This window comes from Epinephelus moara, chromosome 22, assembly GCF_006386435.1.
Source record: "Epinephelus moara isolate mb chromosome 22, YSFRI_EMoa_1.0, whole genome shotgun sequence".
NCBI classification, from domain to species: Eukaryota; Metazoa; Chordata; class Actinopteri; order Perciformes; family Serranidae; genus Epinephelus; species Epinephelus moara.
In genome coordinates, this window is record NC_065527.1 from 31,704,144 (window position 1) to 31,725,865 (window position 21,722).

General features: G+C 39.1%; 2 protein-coding genes across 4 annotated transcripts in view; one reads left to right on the top strand and one right to left on the bottom strand.

The window, feature by feature from the left end:
* Positions 1-19,424, bottom strand: part of LOC126383971 (collagen alpha-1(XIV) chain-like) — an 849,933-nt gene extending 830,509 nt beyond the window's left edge. Inside the window, exons 1-5 of one of the 3 annotated variants that reach the window (XR_007569211.1) lie at positions 19,239-19,424; positions 18,860-19,048; positions 16,931-17,008; positions 16,680-16,835; positions 4,873-7,184 (exon numbers count right to left, since the gene is read on the bottom strand). Coding sequence is in view for 2 of the 3 variants with exons in the window: in XM_050034767.1 (XP_049890724.1) it covers positions 6,898-7,184; positions 16,680-16,835; positions 16,931-17,008; positions 18,860-19,043 (705 nt within the window). In the remaining variant the exon portion in view is untranslated. Of the gene's footprint in view, positions 1-4,741; positions 7,185-16,679; positions 16,836-16,930; positions 17,009-18,859; positions 19,049-19,238 lie in introns of those variants that run through there. The other 2 variants (XM_050034768.1, XM_050034767.1) reach the window with 2 other exon arrangements.
* LOC126384270 (cyclic AMP-dependent transcription factor ATF-6 beta-like) overlaps positions 19,128-21,722 on the top strand; it is a 22,062-nt gene continuing 19,467 nt past the window's right edge. Inside the window, exon 1 of the mRNA XM_050035230.1 lies at positions 19,128-19,148. Coding sequence (XP_049891187.1) covers positions 19,128-19,148 — 21 coding nt within the window. The remainder of the gene's footprint in view (positions 19,149-21,722) is intronic.

Consider the following 21,722-nt stretch of genomic DNA (forward strand, 5'->3'; position numbering starts at 1 on the left):
GGTTGTAATAAACCCTAAATTCACCCAGTTAGATGTGAAAATATGCTGACTCTATACATGGTAAAATGACTGTTTATTTAAATGCAGTCTGGTGTGTTTGGGGATAGCCATTTTGGGGCTGTTTCTCGTCAAACAAAAAGGACCTTATACCTTCAGAAAAAGTTCTATCTCTGTAGGGATCTTTTCCATATGTTCATTATGTACATATGTTCCAATGTTGTCAGACACTTAGAATAACAATCTGAGCCTGTCATGGGCAATAAACAAACACTTTAAGTGGACGTACCACTTAACATGCTCTGAATGTTATTGAGCTTTCGTGCACAATACTGGGCCAAATTTTTTAAAGTGTTGTAACAATTACTCACATAGACACAAAAACATTAAACAGTAATTGATAGCAATTGATTGCAGATGACAGTTTTGCTGTTGTTTAATGTGGCCCTTGTTTAGTTCAATTCATGAAGAATGTTTGCCTGTTTGGAATTCTTGGTTCACTGTGGAAAGCTTTCTTCATGAATTCAAATTTATTGAACTTGCTGCACATGTAATTATGTATCCCCTTGCAGACCTATTCAACTTGTCTTTACCTACCTGTCCCTTGCCCCAAATATGGAAATGTGGTATTGAGTTACCGAAGTGCTCAAAGGTGGAGATTCATCAGATGTGAATAATTACCATTCTATTTCTATTATTTGTACCACTGCATAAGTTAAACTAATTTTTAATCAATTATTGCAGTACATCAATCTGTTTAAAATTCTATCCCCACCTCAGTCTGGTTTTAGACCAAATTTTTCCACCACCACAGCTCTTCTAAAATTCACTAATGATGTTCCATCCTTTGATGAAGGCCAACTTACAGGTGCCATTTTTACTGATCTCTCCAGAGCTTTTGATATGGTTGATCACTACCTCCATCTTGACAAGCTATATTCTGTTGGTTTAAATCAAAATGCTCTCCTGTGGTTTAATGCTTATCTTTACAACTGACGTCAGTGTGTTGTCATTCAGGGTTATCAGTCTGACTACTTAATTGTTAAAAAGGGTGTTCCACAAGGATCCACCTTGGGTCCACTTCCTTTTTTTATTTTTATTAATGACTTACCTTAAGTTTGTTCATTTGTATGCTGATGATGCTGTTATTTACATTTCTAACACTGATAAATTACAAATCCAGGATTCTTTACACCTCGATTTTAACTTGGTCATAACAACAGACTTGTACTGAATAAGAAATTCTGCAGCATGGTTTTTGGCACATGACACAACCATTCACATCCCCTCAATATGCATATTTATTTTGATGACTGATCACCTCTTGACAAAGCTGACTTGTTCAAATATCTTGAACTTTGAACTCTCCTTTCAGCCCAATATTAATTAATTAATTTATTTTATTTATTAAAAGAGTGTATTGTTGTCTTAGTTCAGCTTATCGATCAATTCATTGTTTTACATTGCAGGTCAGGAAAAGAATAATTTCACAGTTGATATTACCTATTATTGATTATGCTGACATTGTCTATCAAAACACATCTGACACGCATCTTAAACACCTTAATGTAGTGTATAATTCTCTATGTAGATTAGTTTTGAGATGTCCATATAGAATTCACCATTGCTTCATGTATGAATCACTGAATTGGCTGCAGCCTAAATCTAGAGGGCAATTTTACTGGATTCAGTTCATTTTCAGATGTGTTCATTTCAAGTGTCCCTCGTATTTGAAACAGTTTTTAGCTCCATATAATTCCTACATATCCACTTAGATATATGCAGTATCCTTTTCTTTGTCCCCAGAATTTTCAAAGAACTTCATTCCACTACAAAGCTCCATCTGACTGGAATAATCTTCCTCTTTTCTAGAGATCTGTTACCTCTTTCTGCTGCTTTCATGTTTTTAAAGAGTTGTACTGAAAACTGCTATGTAACTATTCAAGGTCACGGTATCCAATTCTAATTTTCCTGTACAACAGGTGAGGGCAGGGGGTGTGGGTGGGAGATAGTGAGCTAGATGTCTCTATCTGTGTATTTGTAGTGTATGTTTGTTATGTAATGCAGTTTTATTTTTTGTGTATTTGTGTTTGAGGACCCCCTTGAAAATAAAATGCTACATCTCAAGGGGCTAGCCTTTCAATAAATTCAAATCAAAATCAAATTCAAATTTAAATTCATCTTAACAAAGGGTGAGTAACTGATATTTAAATAGTCATTTCATGTGTGAAGTGTTCCCTTATGGGGAAAACCATGAAGCATTCTTTGAAAACAGATTTTATTTTTACGTATATGGTTTGTTTTCATAAGAAGAAAGTGTCATAAGAAAATGACAGACAATAGTGATAACAGAGGAAAGTGTTTAGGCTGGTAAGGAGGATGGTTCACGTGGTGTTCACAGTTGTTCAGGTATAAGCTGTATTTCTAACTCTTGGTTATATGAGAGCACTAAGCAGAGGTGTGATGTTGGACTTGGTGCTGCAGCTCACCTGCTGGTTTCCAATCAGCTTCCTGCAGCTTGCAGCTCCAACATGCTTTAGTGTTCATCTTCCTGCTCAGCTCCAGTTTAATTAGACCTCAGAGTCCAGTCACATCACCTGCTGAGCAACACACTCACCAAATACACAACAACAACAACAACAACAACAACAACAATAACGGTTGTACTTCAGTTTTATTGTTCTGAGAAAATCAATACCAAGTAATAAAATAAATTACTTCCTTGATTTTATTTTTTTGAACATATCCTGGTCAGAGGTGTAGAGGGAAATACTGTGGTCGGTTTGTACTCCTCGCTGACCTGAAGGCCTCAGAAACACTTAACTCAGAGGGTTTCCAAGATATCTGAAAAAGTTTAATGTGCTTGAATTTTGGGAAAATTAGTTTGCTCTGAAAGAGAAAAAAAATGACGTCCACAGGTGATTAAACAAAGCAGACCATTTTCCAAATAAGTGGACCTTCCTTTATATAACTGATCTTCAGCAATTTAAACACATTTAATAAATCAAACTCAGATCTTCAGTTTTTTGCATAAAATATGGAAAATTAACAGAGAGCCAGAGAGTCTTGTCCTTGAACAGATGGCATCCAATTTAACTTAAATTAGCTAAATAATAAATGTTAAAAAATGAAGGCAGATCAATTCAAACACAAAACCAAAAAAATTAGGAAAAACAGATTGTCAGTCTTTAAAAATCAAATTCATTTTTCACTCCTAATCTCTCTTTAATTGTCTTTCTATAGACAACATGAAAAACAGCTCCTGTCAGTTACAACGACATCCAGAAACCTGAAAACTGAACCAAAATACATTTACTTAGAAATATAATAACTCTCTTACATCAGCTGTTACTGTTTTTACAACTTATTTCTTTTCACCAACCTTCTGAAATACAGAGCCAACATTAGTCTGAGCTTAATACTGTAACAATAACTGCATATGACTCCACTCACCTAACACTCTGAAGGAAAAACTAAAAAAATGATCTTTATATGTAACAGTGAAATGTGTTTATGGCTCTATGAGATTAAAAATATCATACATCATACGATAAATGGAAAACAAAAACATGCAAAACTTTACATAAATAAATGTTTGGGTTCTTTTTTTTTTGTAAAGCGGGAAAGATAAAGATAAAACTTTATTTATCCCAAGGGAAACTACCTGTAGCATTTGGGAGGCTTTAAAACAAACAAATGGCAGTAAAAGAAACATTAGATATAAGATGCAGGTTTGGACTCAACTGGGGTTTTAGCAGTTTATGCAGATAAGGCGTAATTAATTCACTTCCTCTCCCCTCATCTGGGGTGTTCTAAGTTTAATCATCCTCATGAAAGCTCATTTTGTCATATTGTTTGTTGATGGAGAGAAAACATAATCTTTATATTGTGCTTTACTGTAGCTGGCTGAGTGGCTGCAGATATTTAATGTAAGCAACAGTTGTGCTAAGACGCTAACATTACCTGTTCTTACCCTGGAGGTAAAATGTGTGACTTACTTATTTTAGTATTTTAGAAACAAAATGGGAAATGATTACTTATCCTGTGTAGGGCTGAGGGTGTAAATTACATTTTGTACATTTTTTTGTTTTTTGTGTGTTTACCTGTTCAGGAAGTACAGATGTGTCGCTAGCATGTAAATCTGGTGCAAAGCATCTCTTTTTTTTGTTCACAGCTATCTCTGTATTGTCCCTGACAAATACATTAAACTACTTAAAAACAGGGCTTACCAGTTAAAAGAATACTACACCAACAAAATGACCATTTGTGTACCAGTTACTCACATGTCTTTGTTTTTTTGCCTCCACAATGAATGGAGAAACAAAAAACGGGGAACATTCTTTATATGGCTTCCCCTTAATAGTTGACCAGAAAGGACATTAGTCGCAGAAAAAAACGAGAAAACAAACAAATGTGAAACTAAAATTAAAATAAATCAAAACCTATATGACTGGACCATGTGGGAATTCATTTTGAAAGGGCAGACACAGGAAGTGGCCACATTCAGCAGTCAGACAGGAGTCGGGTTGATTTCCAGGGCTGGTACCTGTGGTTATTCCACAGGCTGATTAATAACATGTCGGGCAGGAAATCCAAAGTGTGGGATCATTTTGAGAAGGTGAAGGACGAACCCAAGGTGATATGTAAACTCATCTTCATTGGTCGACTACAAACATGACGTATCATCTGAAACATGGAAGTAGCTACATGCCCATTAGCCCACAGCGTCATTAACAGGCGGCTCGCTCAGTGTGTGACGTGCACTTGTAGATAAAATATAGGCCTATATTAATGAAGGTTCATTAGTACGGTTTTGTATTTCTCTGTAATGTAGCACAGTGTTAACAATGTTACTCATACTATTCTTTCTCACACTCAAACCATTGTGTTGCCCCGCCAAAAATATATAGTTTAATAACTAAATTTATATCTTAAATATGCAGGCAGCTAGTTGACTAATGCCCCTTAATGATGACTATTGGTCAACTAGGAAAAGTCTTTGTCGGGGGCAGCCCTAATTCTTTATGAACTGAAGTAATCAGGGATGACATTCAACAACAACACAATATCATAACTCTTACACAATGATGCAATATAATCCATGTCTCATTTATCCAACTGTATTCTCAGCACTTCGCAAACACATGCATTTCTGTGAAAACGTTACAACATAAAACACTTCTGCCTACGAGTAGCTTGAGCAAGCGCAGGTGCAAGGTGTGCTTCCTGTCTGTGCGTGAGACAGTTGGTAGTGATGTGCTTTCAATCATAATGTTTTAGTGAAAATGCACGTGTTTGCGAAGTACTGAGAATACAACTGAATAAATGAGACTTGGATTATACTGCACTACTATTGAGCTGTGTGAGAGTTTGAAAAGGGGTGTTTTAACATAGTTTTGTTTTTGTTAAATGTCGACCCATTTACTTCAATTCATGAAGGATGATCTTCTGTTTTGTTTTCTCCGTTTACCGTGGAGGCATGCGAGAAAAATGTATTTTTCATGAATTCAATATAACATGTGGTGAGCAACTGATACAAATGGTCATTTTGTGGGTGACGTATTCTTCTAAATATCCTCCTGAGACCCTGTATCCTCATATGAGGACATCACATTTTGGGTTTACTTAACCTTACACTTTATTCTACTGAACTTAAACCTGTTGTCCTTGTTTGTGGACACTTTTTGTGCCATCTAGTGGTAGTAAGAGCACAATACACTAATCCATGTAAAAACAAGATGGCAGCCATCTCTGCCAAGTCAATCTGCGGCCGATCCCTACACAAAAGTGGACAAGGTCCAAAACCTGATCACATTTTATGGTTGAAACTTGTTTATTTATGATTTATAATGTTTGTAGTTTGATATGGCAACAAATGTGACCAATTTTAGCAACAGTAACAAAATAAGACACTTTTAATTGGAAAGGAATAGTTTGAGGACACTGGGACTTAATTATCGTTGACAATGTTTAGTTTTTTTTATACTTATCGGGTCCTACTGATCCCTGATAGCTAGGAGAAATTAAAAAAGCACACCAAACAAAAGTTCGGGTCTCAGGAGGATAAACCTTGGATGACAGGTGCCCTAACTGTTGGACTCTGACGTTGTCATGTCATGTCATGTCATGTCATGTCACGTTGTCAAGTAATTAACCTAAAGTTCACACTTATAAGCACATATAAAGTCTCATCACTTTGAAACACTGTAAACCTTTCATGCTGTTCACAGCAGTAATCTCACAGGTGGTTTGTGTTTATCTTATGATGTCGTGTCTGACTTGCAGCCACTGTAATACTGCTGTGCTTGCACATGATGTTATCTGAGACCTCTGCAGTCCAAAAATTAAAAGGTTGTGATACAACATTAAAGATGTAGAAACATGAAGAGTGACAGTGTTGCTTGATAGGTTGCTGCACATGTCTAAATGTTGTGGTGTGTTTGTATTTCTGCATTTTGAAATTTGTTCCAGACGATTAGGAGGCACTTAACCAACCAGGAAAATAACAAACAGCAGAAGTGAAACCTGAAAACAGGGCCGGCTACTTTTCTCCAATCAATCTGTTGACAAAATATCTGAGAAACGTTTATCACCGAAACAGTTAACCTGTTAAAAGAGAGACGCTGTGGGACGGTGAAATATAAAATCCAGTTAAGCTGAATCCATTTTAAGATGACTGTCTCAACTGAGACAAAAATGACAAAAACAAATTAAACAACATAAACTTTTTTGAAGTTAATTCAATAGCATAGATGAGTTAAAATAGTCCCAACCTGATAGCCCCACCCCATCCCCTCTACAATGTCCATAAGAAATCCTCTACATCAGGCACTTGTTGATTAGTCCGTAACCGCCCAATCGGAAACAGCGAGCGGCCCTCCGTCCTCCAATCACCTTCTCTCATTTAATTAGTCCAGGCAGCGCCTTCGCTCCTTTCTTTAGTCTCCTCTTCGGCCCGACTATCTCTTCGTCTTTCTTCAGGCTCCGGGCGCTGCGGTGGATGCCAGGGGAACTCAGCTCGATGTTGTCCAACGCTGGGTCGTCAGGCGCCACGGGCCGCGGTGCCGGATAATTGGGCTCGTAGTAGCGGTAGGGATCATCCTCCTCAACCTCGCCGTAGTTCTGGAAGACGGTGGGCGGCAATTGGACTGGGGGGATAGCGCCGCGGTCAATGACATCTTCACCCTCTGTGTTGCCAACCAACCAGGCAGCGAGCCAGCCAGTACGCCAGTCAGACAGGCAGAAAGTCAGTGAGAGCCCAAAACAAAGATGGTCGACCCCCCGCCACCACAGGAAGCAAAATTTTGGATTGGTTTGTTGGGGTGTGATTGGGTTAGTGAGACAGGAAGAGGGGGCGGGATGGGAAGGAAGGAGCAAGAGACACAGAGGGACAAGGGTTACCTAGGGTTACCAAGGGTTACCAAGGGTTATTGAGTCAGGGTTACCAAGGCAGAGTTAAAGGGAAGGATACATTTAGGATTACAACTGCAAATTAAAATAAGCAAAGAAGTTTGAGTTCAATGTGAGAAGTTTTGTGCAAATGTCTCGTAGTTTCATCGGGCAATCATTAGATTTGTTATGTTTTAATTCACATTCAAATTGTCACAATTTAACTTTTTAAGTGGTATTTTTCAAATTTAAGGTATCTAGATACTTAAGGTTAAAATAACGTGCAAAATTGCTATTGATAAGTTGTCGTGCATATGAGCTTTTAGGACCTCAAATAAGTTTTTGTTTGTGTGTTATGGGAGTTTACATTAAGTCAGTGAAGCCTGTGGTTTAAAAAAGAGGTACTGGATGATCGTAATCTAGAAGAAAAAGTCAGGAGAGGACGATCGTGTCAGTGGGAGTTCATGGTACAACATCTGGGCTCAGTTCTGTTACGCCAATTTAAGAATACATCAGGTGACATTCTGTAGTTTCTTCTTCTCAATAAATCACATGCAAAGACTAAAACCAAGTGAATGTATCTACTAACAAGTATTGTGTGTGTATCAAAGTCTAATATATCTTCCTCCTCTGCGCCATACAGCTCCACTGTTGTCCAAAACTATTAAAACACATCAGTGAGCCCCACTGTAGCACTGGGTGACATGTTCTTTCATTACCATCAACACACACACAGCAGTTTATTTTGACTTAATCCCACGTACGCCCAATGTGAATTAATGTGCTGCTGAAAATAGTCCCCAGTTGAAAAAGTGCACTTAGTGGTGGGCAGGTGTGTCTGTGGGCATATGGGTGTGCAACAGAGAGTGTAAGGAATATATGACAGTTGTGTCACAAAGAATACTTGAATCTCATTTAATTATTCAGTCCCTCCAGAAAATCGCAATCTTGCGATCGCAATAATTAATGCAAATTCAACGAAAGTCCGCAATATTTGTGGGGGCTTGCAATTTTTCAAAAGTCCCGCAATCTTTCCGTATTTTCCGGCCGAGCGGAAGTCGTCGCACATGCGACGTCATCAGATGCGTCATCAAATGCGCTAATGGCACTACAGTATGGAGAAATGCTCTGTATTGACATAAGAATTTGCACTGTTTAAATGCATACAATATGTGCTGAATTTATTAAAATGTTATGTTTACAGAAGATGTAGCTTACATGTTGTTTTACAGTCACATTGTGTGGTTTGAGAGCTACAATATTCACTCAGGATTTTTTGCAACATTATTGGAGTCCATGTTTTGAAATGAATTAAATAAAACTAAAGAAGAGAACAAGAGAAAAAAACATTTGCAACTATTTTTGTAATATTCAGTATGATTATTATAGCAAGTGATTACATGACTTATTTTTTTGGAGGTAGTAATTAAAAAAAAAAAAATCACATTGTTTTTCTCCTTTTGTCATTAGACGCAATTTTTGTCATTTGCCACAATTTCCCACAAAAAAAATCACATAAAATTGCTGCAACGTTTATTGCAATTTTTGACAAAATTCAAGGGTTTTTGGGGGCAAATTCAAATTTTTTTTGCCACGAGATCCTGGAGGGACTGTGAATTGTCTTTCCTGACTCCCTTACAGACAAGAAATAACAAAAATCAGGGATTTATTAATCTTGTATTGTGCTTAAATTTCTTAGATCATAACAAATCAGTTACAGAATTAATCTGCAGATGCTCTGGCTCAAAATGAGACTCACTTTTCTACGGATGTCATTTTTGAGCCATGACGAAGGCCAAAATGTTGCCTGCAATAGATGAGGTAAGGCTTATTTTTAGCCTAGCTGATATGTTGAGGACTTGCAGCCCCTACTGGCCAGTTAAGTGGAGTGAAGGGTCAGCAGTCAATAAAACGGGCTTTTCAAAAAATGTGAATCACTGCAACCACAAGAGGCCCTTGAGCATACAGTCATCATGTGCACACAAAATATGAGGATGATTGATCCAGTAGTTTGCAAGATTAGCTGCAGACTGACAGATACATACATGCACTTCATCATCTTAATTTAATTTAATTTAATTTTATATACTTTATTAATCCCCGAGGGGAAATTCAATTTTTCAATTGAATTTAAAGCCAGAGATAGGGAGTCAGAAATTATTACCAAATTATTGGTATTGGTCTTTTGACTGGATTTGTTTACAATAAGGAAAATATACAATACTACTGGCCTTATCTTTTAAAGGGTAAATAAACCTGGACCCTATTATCCTATGTTTTTGTGTCTAAGTGACTAATGGAAACAACAATTTTTTAAATCGGTCCAGTACTGAGCGAGAGTGCTGCAATGTAAACTTCCGTCCATGTCCGCCCGCTACAAGTGTTTGTTTTTGCCACTGACATGCTCAGATGAAAGGATCCCTACACAGATAGACCTTTTCTGCTGAAGTGTAAGATCTTTTTTTGTTTAACCAGAAACAGCCCCAAAATTTGACCAGACTCCATTTGCATAAACTGTAATTTTAGCGTGTATAGACACTTTTACTGTTAGGAAACAGTATGATGTTTTCTGGTGGGTGGGGCTTAGCTGGAGGCAAAACAATTCTCCATGGACATTAGCCAGCGCTACTATGCCAGTCTTACAAAGGAGGACGACACTTGAACAGTTCCTCCAGTTTGTTTTGCTATCGAAGCTAACGTTAACTGATACGCTAAAAAGTTAGCATCATGGAGTAATCCAATATTCCTCTTAATACCTCCCCAATTTCTGATGAGGTGAACATGATAACCCTTAATACACATAACGTTATTCCGCCTACAACAGGAAATACTTTTTCCCTAACCTGATATGAAGTGTGCGCTGCACATGTGAGCATTTTGGATGATCGCCTCCATCCAGTCCTTTTGTCTTATCACATTTAACCATAGTTGTCTTTGTCTTTGTTGATGGACATTGGCGGCTGGTGTCCGATAAAATGTAAGTTTTGAGCCATGACTCTTTCCATTCTGGTTCCCAATAACACAACAAGACGACATTTTAAGACTCCTATGTAGCCGACAGCCCCATGTTTTGCCTCCAGCTAATAAACTGACGTCACTGTGACGTCGGCCCTAAAAGAGTCCATAGAGCCAGTATATTTTAACGTCTAACTGGGTGAATTAGGGGGTTAATTTCAACCTAACCAGAGTCTGTGATTGTTGAAACGGTGGAAAGATGAACTGAGGTTTTTTTTGTGGGCGCTTTTTAGTTTCTGTTGACTTTGAATGAAGTATGTTTTATGATTCGAAAATTAGCGACTTTTTAAAATGGAGTCTGATGAGTTTCATGATGCAATTTCTTGGCTGTTTCTCTTAAACAAAAAGGTCTTTCTCTGAACGGATTCCATAATGCTGTCACACGCTTAAATAACAAGCTGAGCCTGTCTGTGGTGAAAACAAGAACTTTTCATGGATGCACACTGACAGGGCGAACATGAGTGTTTACATTGCAGTCTGTTTCATTGCTGCTGACTGCAGTACTTTTGCTCAATACTGGACGGATTTCAAAAATTGCTGGTTCAATTAGTCAGGTGGTGGTTTATCTTTAAAAGAAAAAAAAAGATGAACGATTATGATGATAGTATGAATGTTCACGGGCTGAGAGAAGCCTACAAAAGCATGAGCTGTTTAAGCACCTATTAGAAAAGAGCTTTAACAGGAATACTTTTTGTTATTATCTCTTTCATAACATATTTTTAATTTCATTTTGGTGTAACTGGATTCATTTTAGTCCCTGTAAACCACCTTCTAACTGTCTTATCTTCTAAGATGGTACAACATTATGTGTAGGTAAAGAGAGTCGGGGTCGAAGCTGGTCAGCTGATGCAGTGACACCACTTCCATCACCTGCAATATTTTGCAGCCTCTTCAGCAGTTAAAGCTACTAAAAGCTGCTTTTGTGATTTGCAGAGTTTGTGAGAGTGACTCAGTTGTCACTGAAATACTGTGCTGAGGGTTATGACGAGGAAAAAATTGTAAAACGAAGTGATGATAGACAGACAAACAGACCAACAGATGGAGAGACACAAAAACAAAGACAGAGGAATGATTACAACATGCAGACGTTACTCACATGACGACCCTGCAGGCTGCGAGCTGTACAGCACCTTTTAGGCTGCTGTGTTACCTTTAACCTCAACACACATTAAGGGTTAACACAATCATGCATGTAGAGACGGTTAAAGATGGCTCATGTTGGGTTTTCTTTGGTCAGAATTTATTATATCAACATATTTACAGTGTTAAAAAAGGCATGTATGCTGATTTGAGTATGTGATGAGAGTTTTGTGACATTAATTGTGAAGCTGTTTAAATAAAATGTCCTGTGGAAGGCTGAGCAAATTCACTTGTTTGGACGCTGGAGAGCAAGTTCACAAATTAGTGAGGTTCGCTCTGTCCTGATTTCAACCTTTGTTCAGAATCTGTGGGGAGTTTATGAACTATACATTTTTGGAAAGTTCAGAGTCTGACAAACCCAAAAACCAATGTTTGCATTTTTTTCAAAGTCTCTGTGGTGGCCATCTTGGACTTTCAAAATGGTGACCACCCATAACCTGTTTTTAGCTGGGTCCCTAATGATAAATTAAATAGGTTCTGAGTTTATACGTTAATTACATATTTTTTAAGCCAAAGAAAGGAATGGGACCATTTCCAACACATTAAGAATTGAATCTGATGCTGCATCTGCCAATAATGTGTGTTGTATTAGGCAAATAATTGCTGTATCTCTTGTTAATACTACACTTGGCAACTAGCTAGGTAGTGTTAGCAGCTGGCTTTAGTAAAACAACAGCAAAAATTACCTCTGTAGCTAGTGTTAGCCACTGGTTGACATACCTAGCTAATGTTAAGTACAATAAGTTATTTAGCAGTTGTCAGATGAGAACTCGCTTGACAGCTAAGACATAGGCACAGATAGGCGTCATTCAGCCAGGTGACTCTTTCTATTGATCTGTCAGAGCAGAAGACTCTGGTGAGAGAAAGAGAGGAGGTGTGCTTAATGGTAAATAAGGACTGGTGTGACAATATGAATGTGAGGTGCTGTTCTGTTCCTGCTCATCCTGCACCACAAAGAGAATAAACACTCTGGATCACGGCCATACGCCATTCAGAGGTGATTGCAGAGCAGCACTGCCTGTGTACAGGAGGAACCAGGAGGGGTTCAGTACTTACTTCAGTGACTATGAGGTGAAAGAATTGGTCATAATCTGTACTCATGTTCACTTTTCCCATTGGAGTGAAAAGTATGAATATCTGAATGCTGAATATCTGGAGTGCGTCTGAATTGCATTGGTGACTTCTTGCCTCACATTTGAACAGTTAATGTTCGAGCACCAATTTTGTGGTGTGTGAGTGTGGAGCCAACACTGATTTGCATCTTATCTGGGCCCTCTGGTGGGGAGATACAAAAAATATTTTAAATGATTTTAAATAAGTGGCAAATCAGGGCTTAAGTCATGTAGAGTTAACTAGGCATAACGCAACATGGTTCAAGATCGTTCTTAAAGCTGAGGATGACATCGTTGAAGCTCTGAGGATGCTTTCAGATAATTAAAGAGTAATGGAAGAACAACAGAAACACTTGACTAGGTTTGTGCGTGCTTCCTTTTACTCAAAAGGAATCGCAATAAGAAACATTCCAGAGCTGAGATGGCACATTTTGACAAATATAAGGCAGATAGTAACAAGCCACCACCTACAGAGGATGCGCTGAAGCAGCTTATTGATAGGGGAGCTACATGTGCAAGCTTGAGTTTGGAGCCAGGCAAGTGTTCAGCAGCAAGTAGCTTTGAATCCTCTGCAAAAAGGCCACTACATGGATGATAAAGGCCAGTTGAGACCCACTACCCCTGATGTACTACCAGCTCCTCAGGCCATCATTGAAATGGTGAGATGCCACTGCAAAGGAGATCGTTCAACACTAAGATGTCCCTGTACGTCAAAAGACTTACGATGCACTGACCTTAGCTTTTGGAGAAAACAATGTGAGAACGATGAGGACTAAAGATCTAAAAACCAGGATTAAGATGAAAGTGATACTGAAGATGAAGACTGACAATTTAAGTTTACAGGCAATCACTAAAACTATAATGTGATTGTATGCCGCCATGCACCAGTCAAGTTTCTCTTACAGTTTCCATCCATGTCTGTGAAAACATGGACGCTTCACACACAGAAGATCTATTCAATCAGCACAGTTTCAAGATTAGAGTCACCAATTCAGTATCTGACCAAATATCTCTCCATCTCTTCCTGAGATATGATGCTGAATAATGGACAGAAAAGTGTGTTATGCAGATCATTATGATGTCACAATGAAGTTGACCTTTGAACTTTTGGATATAAAATGATATCACCTCATCATTTTATCCTATTAGACATTTGTGTGAAATGTTAGTGCATGAATTCTTGAGTTATGGCCAAAAACATGTTTTATGAGGTCAAAGTGACCTTGACCTTTGACCTTCAACCACCAAATTCAATTAATTAATGTCCATGTGACTGTTCTTAGTTCATGTGAACATCTGAATAAATAAAATGTATGTTCAGCCATCGAAAGTAAACACCAGCATAGCTTGGAACCTGATTTTTTTTTTTTTTTTTAATAAAGTGTTTTGAACATTCACTATTTTTAAAATCCAAAATGGCCACCATGGAAACATTTATTTTCATATTTCTCATGTTCTAACGATTCCAAAAAGATATAGTTTATCAACTCCCCAAAAGTTTTGAATGAAAATACACAAGGAACTGGATTAAATACAAAAGCTGCCAGCAGCAACTTTTATGTGAAATTTGGGAAGTAATATTTTGCTCTTGTAATGAGCCCTGGTGTATTTAATAGTGATATATGAAAAAGAAAACCCAGCATGCAGCATCTTTCCAGTGAACTGATTTAACCCAAACTCAGAATGCTGAGTGATTTAACAGAAAAATCTCAGCTGCAAAGTGTTAAGATGCAGAATTCAGTCAGTGATCTGGTTACCTTGTGGTCACCGTTTGCTCATACGTGCAGGGGACCGTGCAGTTTCAAGCTTAAAGGGCTGCTTCACCCAATTCACAGTCAACACATTTTCTCATTTTCTCCCTTACAGTGTTTGTTTTATTTGCTGAGGTTTTGAGACCCAGCGAAATGAAAATAATTTAGGGTTTTTTTTTATTTTTCTGATAGATGCTTCCATCTTTATCTTTTTAATGATTTGGGTGAAGTGACTCTTTAGGCAACTTTGAGGTAGGTAGGTATTTCAAAATAAGACAATTGCACAACTGAATTTCACATGCATTTCAGACACGTAGCCCGAACACGAGCAGAATTCTGTATCCTGACAGTGACTGTATTTCAAGGTGTTTCATGGTTCACCTTCAAATACACAGCACAAAGTAGGACGGATGACCTCAGCCACATGCAGCCTGTTTAACTCTGTGGCAGCTTTTCAACATGAAAAGGAACCGACTGAATTAAACGTTTCACTTCACGACCTTCAATCCAAAAGACATTCTCTGCATTGAAAAAAGCTTTTCATGCTCAGTTTCACAGTTTACAACATCCACGTTTAACCAAGCTGATGGGTTTTAAGTAAGATACTTTGTGTTGATTATTATGCGTCAGTATTAGATACAGTAGAAGCAAGTTGTGTAGACTAAATGTGTAATTTAGATTTTATTAAAAGTGACTTGTTTTCCTTGAAGGATCAGTTTCTCTTGTTGCAATGCCAACCCCCACACTCTGTGGCTGTAACTATACAGCAGTCACAGTGAAGGCTAGTGCAGTCTAGTAGTAGACTAGATAAGATAACTTCAATTACACTGTGAGTCCAGGAAATGTCAGGTGTCCCCGTTGCAGCATTTTTATAACTAGTTTCGGGCTGCATGATTGTGGCCAAAATGATGACCAGGATTACTCTAATCAATATTGAGATCATGATTTATTAATTAATTTTAGGAACAAAATATTTTCATTGCATTTTCACATTTAAATAAACAGAGTGCTGCTTTCACCCCCATGCTGTGCTACATTCCTGCTAATGTGCAAATCTTTGCATCAAAATAAGATTAAAAATAAGGTGAATTCCGTGAGTCTCCTTGAAGCAAAATATAAATACAAGTGTTTATTGGACTAATGGCTTCGGCCAAATGGAACGTGATGTATTTTAGTCTGTCTTTCGGAGCTGGATAGATATGGTGATGGGCTAGGATGTCTGAGGGTGCCGTCAGACCTAGAGCTGTCTTGCTTTGGTCCGAATCAGGGACTAATTTTGTTACAAAGTTGCATAATTGCCAAAGGTTGGTTCATGTTCTCACGGCAGCATTTACAAGCGGACCAGATAAAATGCCTGCGCAAGAAAGCTGCTCTTGATTGGTAAGAATTTCCATGTGGGAAAAATCCAGGAAGTAAACAAAACATTGAAGAAAAGTACACTTGGAAGATAAATGTGACACTTTCTAATGTCACAATGGAGGGACAACTACGCGGGTTGATTTTAGCGCTGGTCATCGTGGACTATATTTCTTGCATCGTTCATTTTAGTCAAACCATACAGTTTGAAAACGAGGCGCAGCTCTGACTAGAAAACAATGTTTTGATGCATTGGATGTGCTGAATGTGCATATTAAGGCAGTACAGGAGGAGGCACACATTAATAATCCTCCAGGACTGTAACATGCTCATGTTTAACCCAAACAGTGTGCAATGCGATTGCAGTTGGTTCGGATCGAGGTTGGAACATGTTCCCACCACAAATGAACCGCTTTGCCTTTATGCATTCATCGTTCTGCAGTTTGTGGTGTTTTTCTCAGGAGATTGAACAAGTTAATTGTATTGGTTTGTGGAACCGACACGAGTCTCATGCAGTCTAGATCCCAAATACTTCCAAACAACAGCTGATGATCTGTGTAGAGGGACTAGATCTTTGCCTTCTGCTCCTGGCATTTGATTTTTGTTCTGCTTTTCTGCTCTCCGTTGTATGTTGCTCTTCTACTCGGGACTGCAGCCACAACAGTAAAGTTTTTTAGCTGCTGTGTGCATGCCAGCTGCCATGGCTGTTAGTTTAGGAAAAGCTTGATTTGATATGCAGCAGTTTTCTATCAGTGGAACTCGCATTTTAAACGTCAGTATTGCAGTCAATCAAGACCATTTAATTGTGGGAAGCTAAAATCATGATCAAGTTTAATTTTTCTGTTATTCTGCAGCCCTAAACTAGCCAGTTTAGTGTTAAAACTGCTGTCATCATATTTAATTCTGGGACCCGACGTACCTCCAACATTGTAGCCCATACAGGCATTCTGGTCACAGTAGCCTGGAGGCCCAGCAGAACCGACGGGTCCAGGGACCCCAGGCCGACCAGGGGCTCCAGGATTTCCAGGTCGCCCTGAGGGACCCTGGCTGCCAGGTCTGCCCTGCCCTTGGGGACCTGGGAACGGAGGAGGAATTTATGAGAAACGATTAGGAAGTCCATATTGAGAAGTACTGGTGAATGAACAGAACAGTTTAGTAATGTTAATATACCAGGGGGTCCTGAGGGTCCTCTGGGGCCTTGGACTCCAACACCTTGAGATCCTTTCTCACCCTTTTCTCCTGGCTGACCTGGAAACACACGTAAAACAGTGTTGTAATATGTTGGTAAAGGATAAAGTATGTCATGTTGGAAATCTTTATGGCATGAAGTTTTGTGTACGTACATTCCTGTTTTTTAAATTTGAACAGTTTTGATGCTTTAACCTCTTCCTCTCTGCCTGGTTGCCGGAATCCTCGGATGACATTCCTGTCTTCTAGAGGCTGCCGCGGGCTGACTTTTAAAGCTAGAGTGATAATGGTATTAACAACACCTAAGTTAAAGCTCAATTTTGGCGAGGAAAAAACTGGCATGTGTTATGATCCTGGGTTTTTGTTTATATTCTTTATTCTTACATCTTGTGGACTTTGTTTTGGAGTTTTGTGTTTGTGTTCTTCCTTGTTTCATGTTATTTATTCATGTTTAATCTGCTTCCTGTTTTATTTTGTAGATTCTCTCCTCATGTGTTACTTCCTTTGTTTGTGTGTTTTCTTGCCTGTTTTCTGTCACACCTGTCTTGTTAGTCCTTCTCTGTGTTCCCAGTCTTCCCTTCACACCTGTTCTGTATTAGCCTTGTTTGCTACACCCTAATGTTCCCCTCCACACCCTTGTTGTAGGCCAATCCCCATTTCCCTCCTTTTGCCCATGTCCTCCTACTCCAGTGAGTTCATCGTATTATCCTGATTGGTTTTCAGTTAGTTTTGGTTCTTCTGTCATGTGGACTTTCTGTGGCCTGCCTGTTTCAAGAATTTTTTTTCAGCCTTAAGGCCCGTTTTTTGTTTAACCTTCAACCTTCCTACTGCTCTGCATTTGGGTCCTTCCTGAATTTATTTATGACAGCATAGCCATTTCCACAGGGGTCCCTTGACCTTTCACCTCAAGCAATCTCAATGACAAAGTGTTCAAGGGTACCCACGACGTGCCCACTTTATGCTAGTCCCAACCAGTTTTGGGGAAAAAACCTGTTTTTTTCACCTAGTGTACTTGAATATTTCTTTATACTATGGGTCCCTCAGCAGTCTTGGAATTGCATAAACTGGGTCTGACTGCAAAGTTGAGACTCTTGTGGATTTAATGAGCCCAACTGTATTTATTATTATTATGAAACTTGACCTCACTGTAGAAGATGGCCTACTGTGACCTCTAGCATAATCACAACCCTGTGAAACTTTACAAACCCAAACTAGAGACCACAGGCATTCAGAGGATATTTGACTTCCTGAGATATATTGACAATAAGAGTGTTTCTCAGCAGTTTCCAGATCAGAAATGCCCGCCTTCCAGTCACTAAAAAATACAAAAATCCTCAAGCCTTAATATCTTAATGTGATATTTTGGAGGGATTTACTCACTGTTTTGATCGGTTTTCAAGTGGTCAAAAATGTTTAAATTTATCACCAAATCTGGATAAAAAAAAGGTATCAACCCAAAAATTGCTGCAAAAACTTATAAGACATTGTAAAGCATGGCAGTGACCATCATATACTTCCCCAGTAATGTTCTAAGCCCCTATATACTCAAAATTTTCAAAGCTTGAATAGCCAGCTTTTTTTCTCCAGAGTTTTGATGATGTATACCATTTCTATGTGGAATACACTGCTGACCTGCTATCTCCCCATGAAGATCCTCTGTCCCCCATAAAAAAACACAAAAATTGGTCCATGGTAGGAAGGGGGGAGTGGAAAAGGTAAAAGTTCACAGTGTCCACTGGGGAGGGACTCGCCCAAGTTTACATCGCTTAACTTTTCAAACATCACATTTTTGTATCAAAGCATTCCCTGGCAGTAGTTAGAAGTTTGCTCCCCCACCATGTGAAACTTTGTTGACACCACCGTGATTCTCAGCCCATCTGTCAGAACAGACAGTTGCGGTCACCCCTTTACCTCTCTCTCCCGGCTGTCCGTTCTGGCCATTCTGTCCTGGGAAGCCGGGTCTTCCTGGGGGACCCTGTTCTCCCTGTGGCCCTGGACTTCCCTGTCTGCCAGGCTCTCCAGGGGGTCCTGGCACAGTGCGGATGGACACTGGCGGACTGGGCGCGTGGTTCAGGATGGAGTTGTAGCGTGCCATGTGGCCTGGAAACAGGAAAAGGAATTAATCTCTAGAGACTGGATGAAATATTCAGTCTTAGGAGGTCACACACCTGCAAGCAACATGTTTGGAACCCCCATGCAGGTAATTTATTGAACTGCAATTCTAAAATTAATCCTAAAACCAAGTCTTGTTCCTCAAACTTAGAAATATACAGGAGGTGTTTCTACTCACTCTGAATCAGCTGCTCACAGACCTGCCTGGCGATGGCCTGAACTGATGCTGTCGACTGCAGGTCACCCTGGAGACAGGCGAGCAGAAGTATTTTTAATTATATACCGACTTCCTTCTGTAGTGATTAAGATAGATGGTTCCAATACCGAGGTGGCCTGAAATATAATTTTTTAACAGCCAATTGAAACAATTTGAAAGGAGCCAACATACTCGGCAGTTCTGTACCATTAGTAATGATTAATGATTAAGGTGTTTGTTTGTGCCAAGAGAGGCTGAGCTGTAACTTTGCAGTATGTTTACAAAATCATTCTTTTTTTGCAGTGGGTTTGGATCCTGAGCTGTTGCCAGAGCTGCTGCATCAATGTCTGACATTTTTCCAGCTTCTTCTTACAAACTGCTGATGTTGTCACCAAAGTTTCCATCAACAACACACACAGAGAAGCACTCATTTTATTAAGTATCCTTCAATTTGTCATTTTGTCCGTGTGAATGTTCAACAGCTTTCAGCTTTCTGTCAGCAGATTTTATATTCAAAAAAATAATTACATGCATACACAACTCTTTTTTTTACTCTTACGAGTGACATACCACATAAAAACACATCCACACACATATCTCTGTGTGACAGTTCCCACAGGTGACTCTCAGCCTGGCACCAGGTGAGCTGTTACTATCAAAGTTAACTGTTGCTTTCCCTAAAAGAAAAGAATAAAACAGAAGCCATCCGCCTCTAGCTGTTTTTGTCGGTTGAGCATTTAGTGAAACTCTTGAATAATTTAAATTCAACCACGGTTGAAAAAATCCTAAATCACACTTAATCGCACTAATTTGATATCTGCTGTGGTTGACGTTACTAAGCTCTCAGATAAATGGGAGCCTGCGATGAGTTTTCAGGATGAAGCTGAAGGGAAAAAAAAGATTACTGCTGGTGGTTACAACCCTGTAGCCTTCACTCTGAACACCAACATTGTCTGAACAGCTTGAGGTTGACTATACAAAGTTTGTGGTTATTATGAGCCAGGGTGGCAGTAGCTCAGTCCATAGGGACTTGGCTTGGGAACCGGAGGGCCGCCGGTTCAAAATATGGAGCGTGGACTGGTAGCTGGAGAGGTGCCAGTTCACCTCCTGCTCTTGAGCAGGTCCTGTTTGTGCATGTGTGTGTGTATTTCGGGCCTGTGTGTAGATGTATATGACAAATGGAGTGAAAACACTGAATTTCCCCCTTGGGGATTAATAAAGTATGTAAATTTTAAAAATCAAAATTAATTAAACTCTTGAGATGTTTACATAAACATTTGACACCACTCAAATGAGTCTGGCAGGAATGGATTAAATTTAAAAAAAAAAAAAAAAGATCATATTCTCACTGTCGTTTTACTTTTACTGAGACAGGAAGAAGTCTGAGGAGAAGTTTGTAGAGAAAGACACCGGAGAAATTATTCAGGTGGGGTTTGAGCAAGGGAAATATTTGACCTCTGACCTCTCCTTAACATAATCCGCAGCACAGTCTCTGGGTGTGATATCCTGTGCTTTGAAGATGAGACATTTGAACTGCACTAAGTGACAGAGCAGCAGCTTTTCTGTATTTTTAAACTCTGTATGGAGTTCAAAAATACCTAGCCTCATGTAGCCAGACCTATCTCCACAGAGCTGTTTCAGCACCAGACAAGGCTCTGAGAGCACACATTATCATTCTGCTATAAGAAAAAAATGCTCTGGCTTGTCTTTTAAACCAATCGCAACTGTCTTGAAAAATGACAGAAATATGTCGACTGTGTGATTCACCTTTTAGTGATAAACTAGAAATAGTTAATTCAGTCAGTTCAGTGAAGTTGCAGTTACAGTTTACATCCATGTCTGTTAAAACATGGATGCTTCACACACATCTTCAGCCAGACAGCACAGAAGATCTAAACAATCAGCACAGTTTCAAGGTGCACACCAATGATTAGTGTCACCAATTCAGTATCTGACCAAATGTCTCCCCTTCTGTTCCTGAGATATGACGTCTAGTAATGCTCAGAAAAGCATTTCTGAAGAACATTATGATGTCACAGTGAAGTTGACCTTTGACCTTTTAGTTATAAAATGTCATCAATCATTTCATCCTATTGGTCATTTGTATGAAATGTTGTCATAATCATGTCATAAATATGAATTCTAGAGTTTGGACTAAAACTGTTAACTGATGAGGAAATTCCCTTGAGTAGGCTGACCAAACGTCCTCTTTTGCCCGGACATGTCCACTTTTCACGTCCCGTCCGTGGCGTCCGGGGATTTTTTATAAACTGATGATAATGTCCAGTTTTCCGTGTGTTTGTGTGTGTTAGAGTGCGGCACGGGCAGCATATTTCTGTCCGAACCCGAACCGAGCCCGACATTATTTAATGACCAAAGCACTGAGTTTGTGTCACACAGTTGTTACGGTTACAGGCTATTTAACAGGCCGGGCGTGCTCAGCGGAGAGGGAGACCTCCGTGTTTG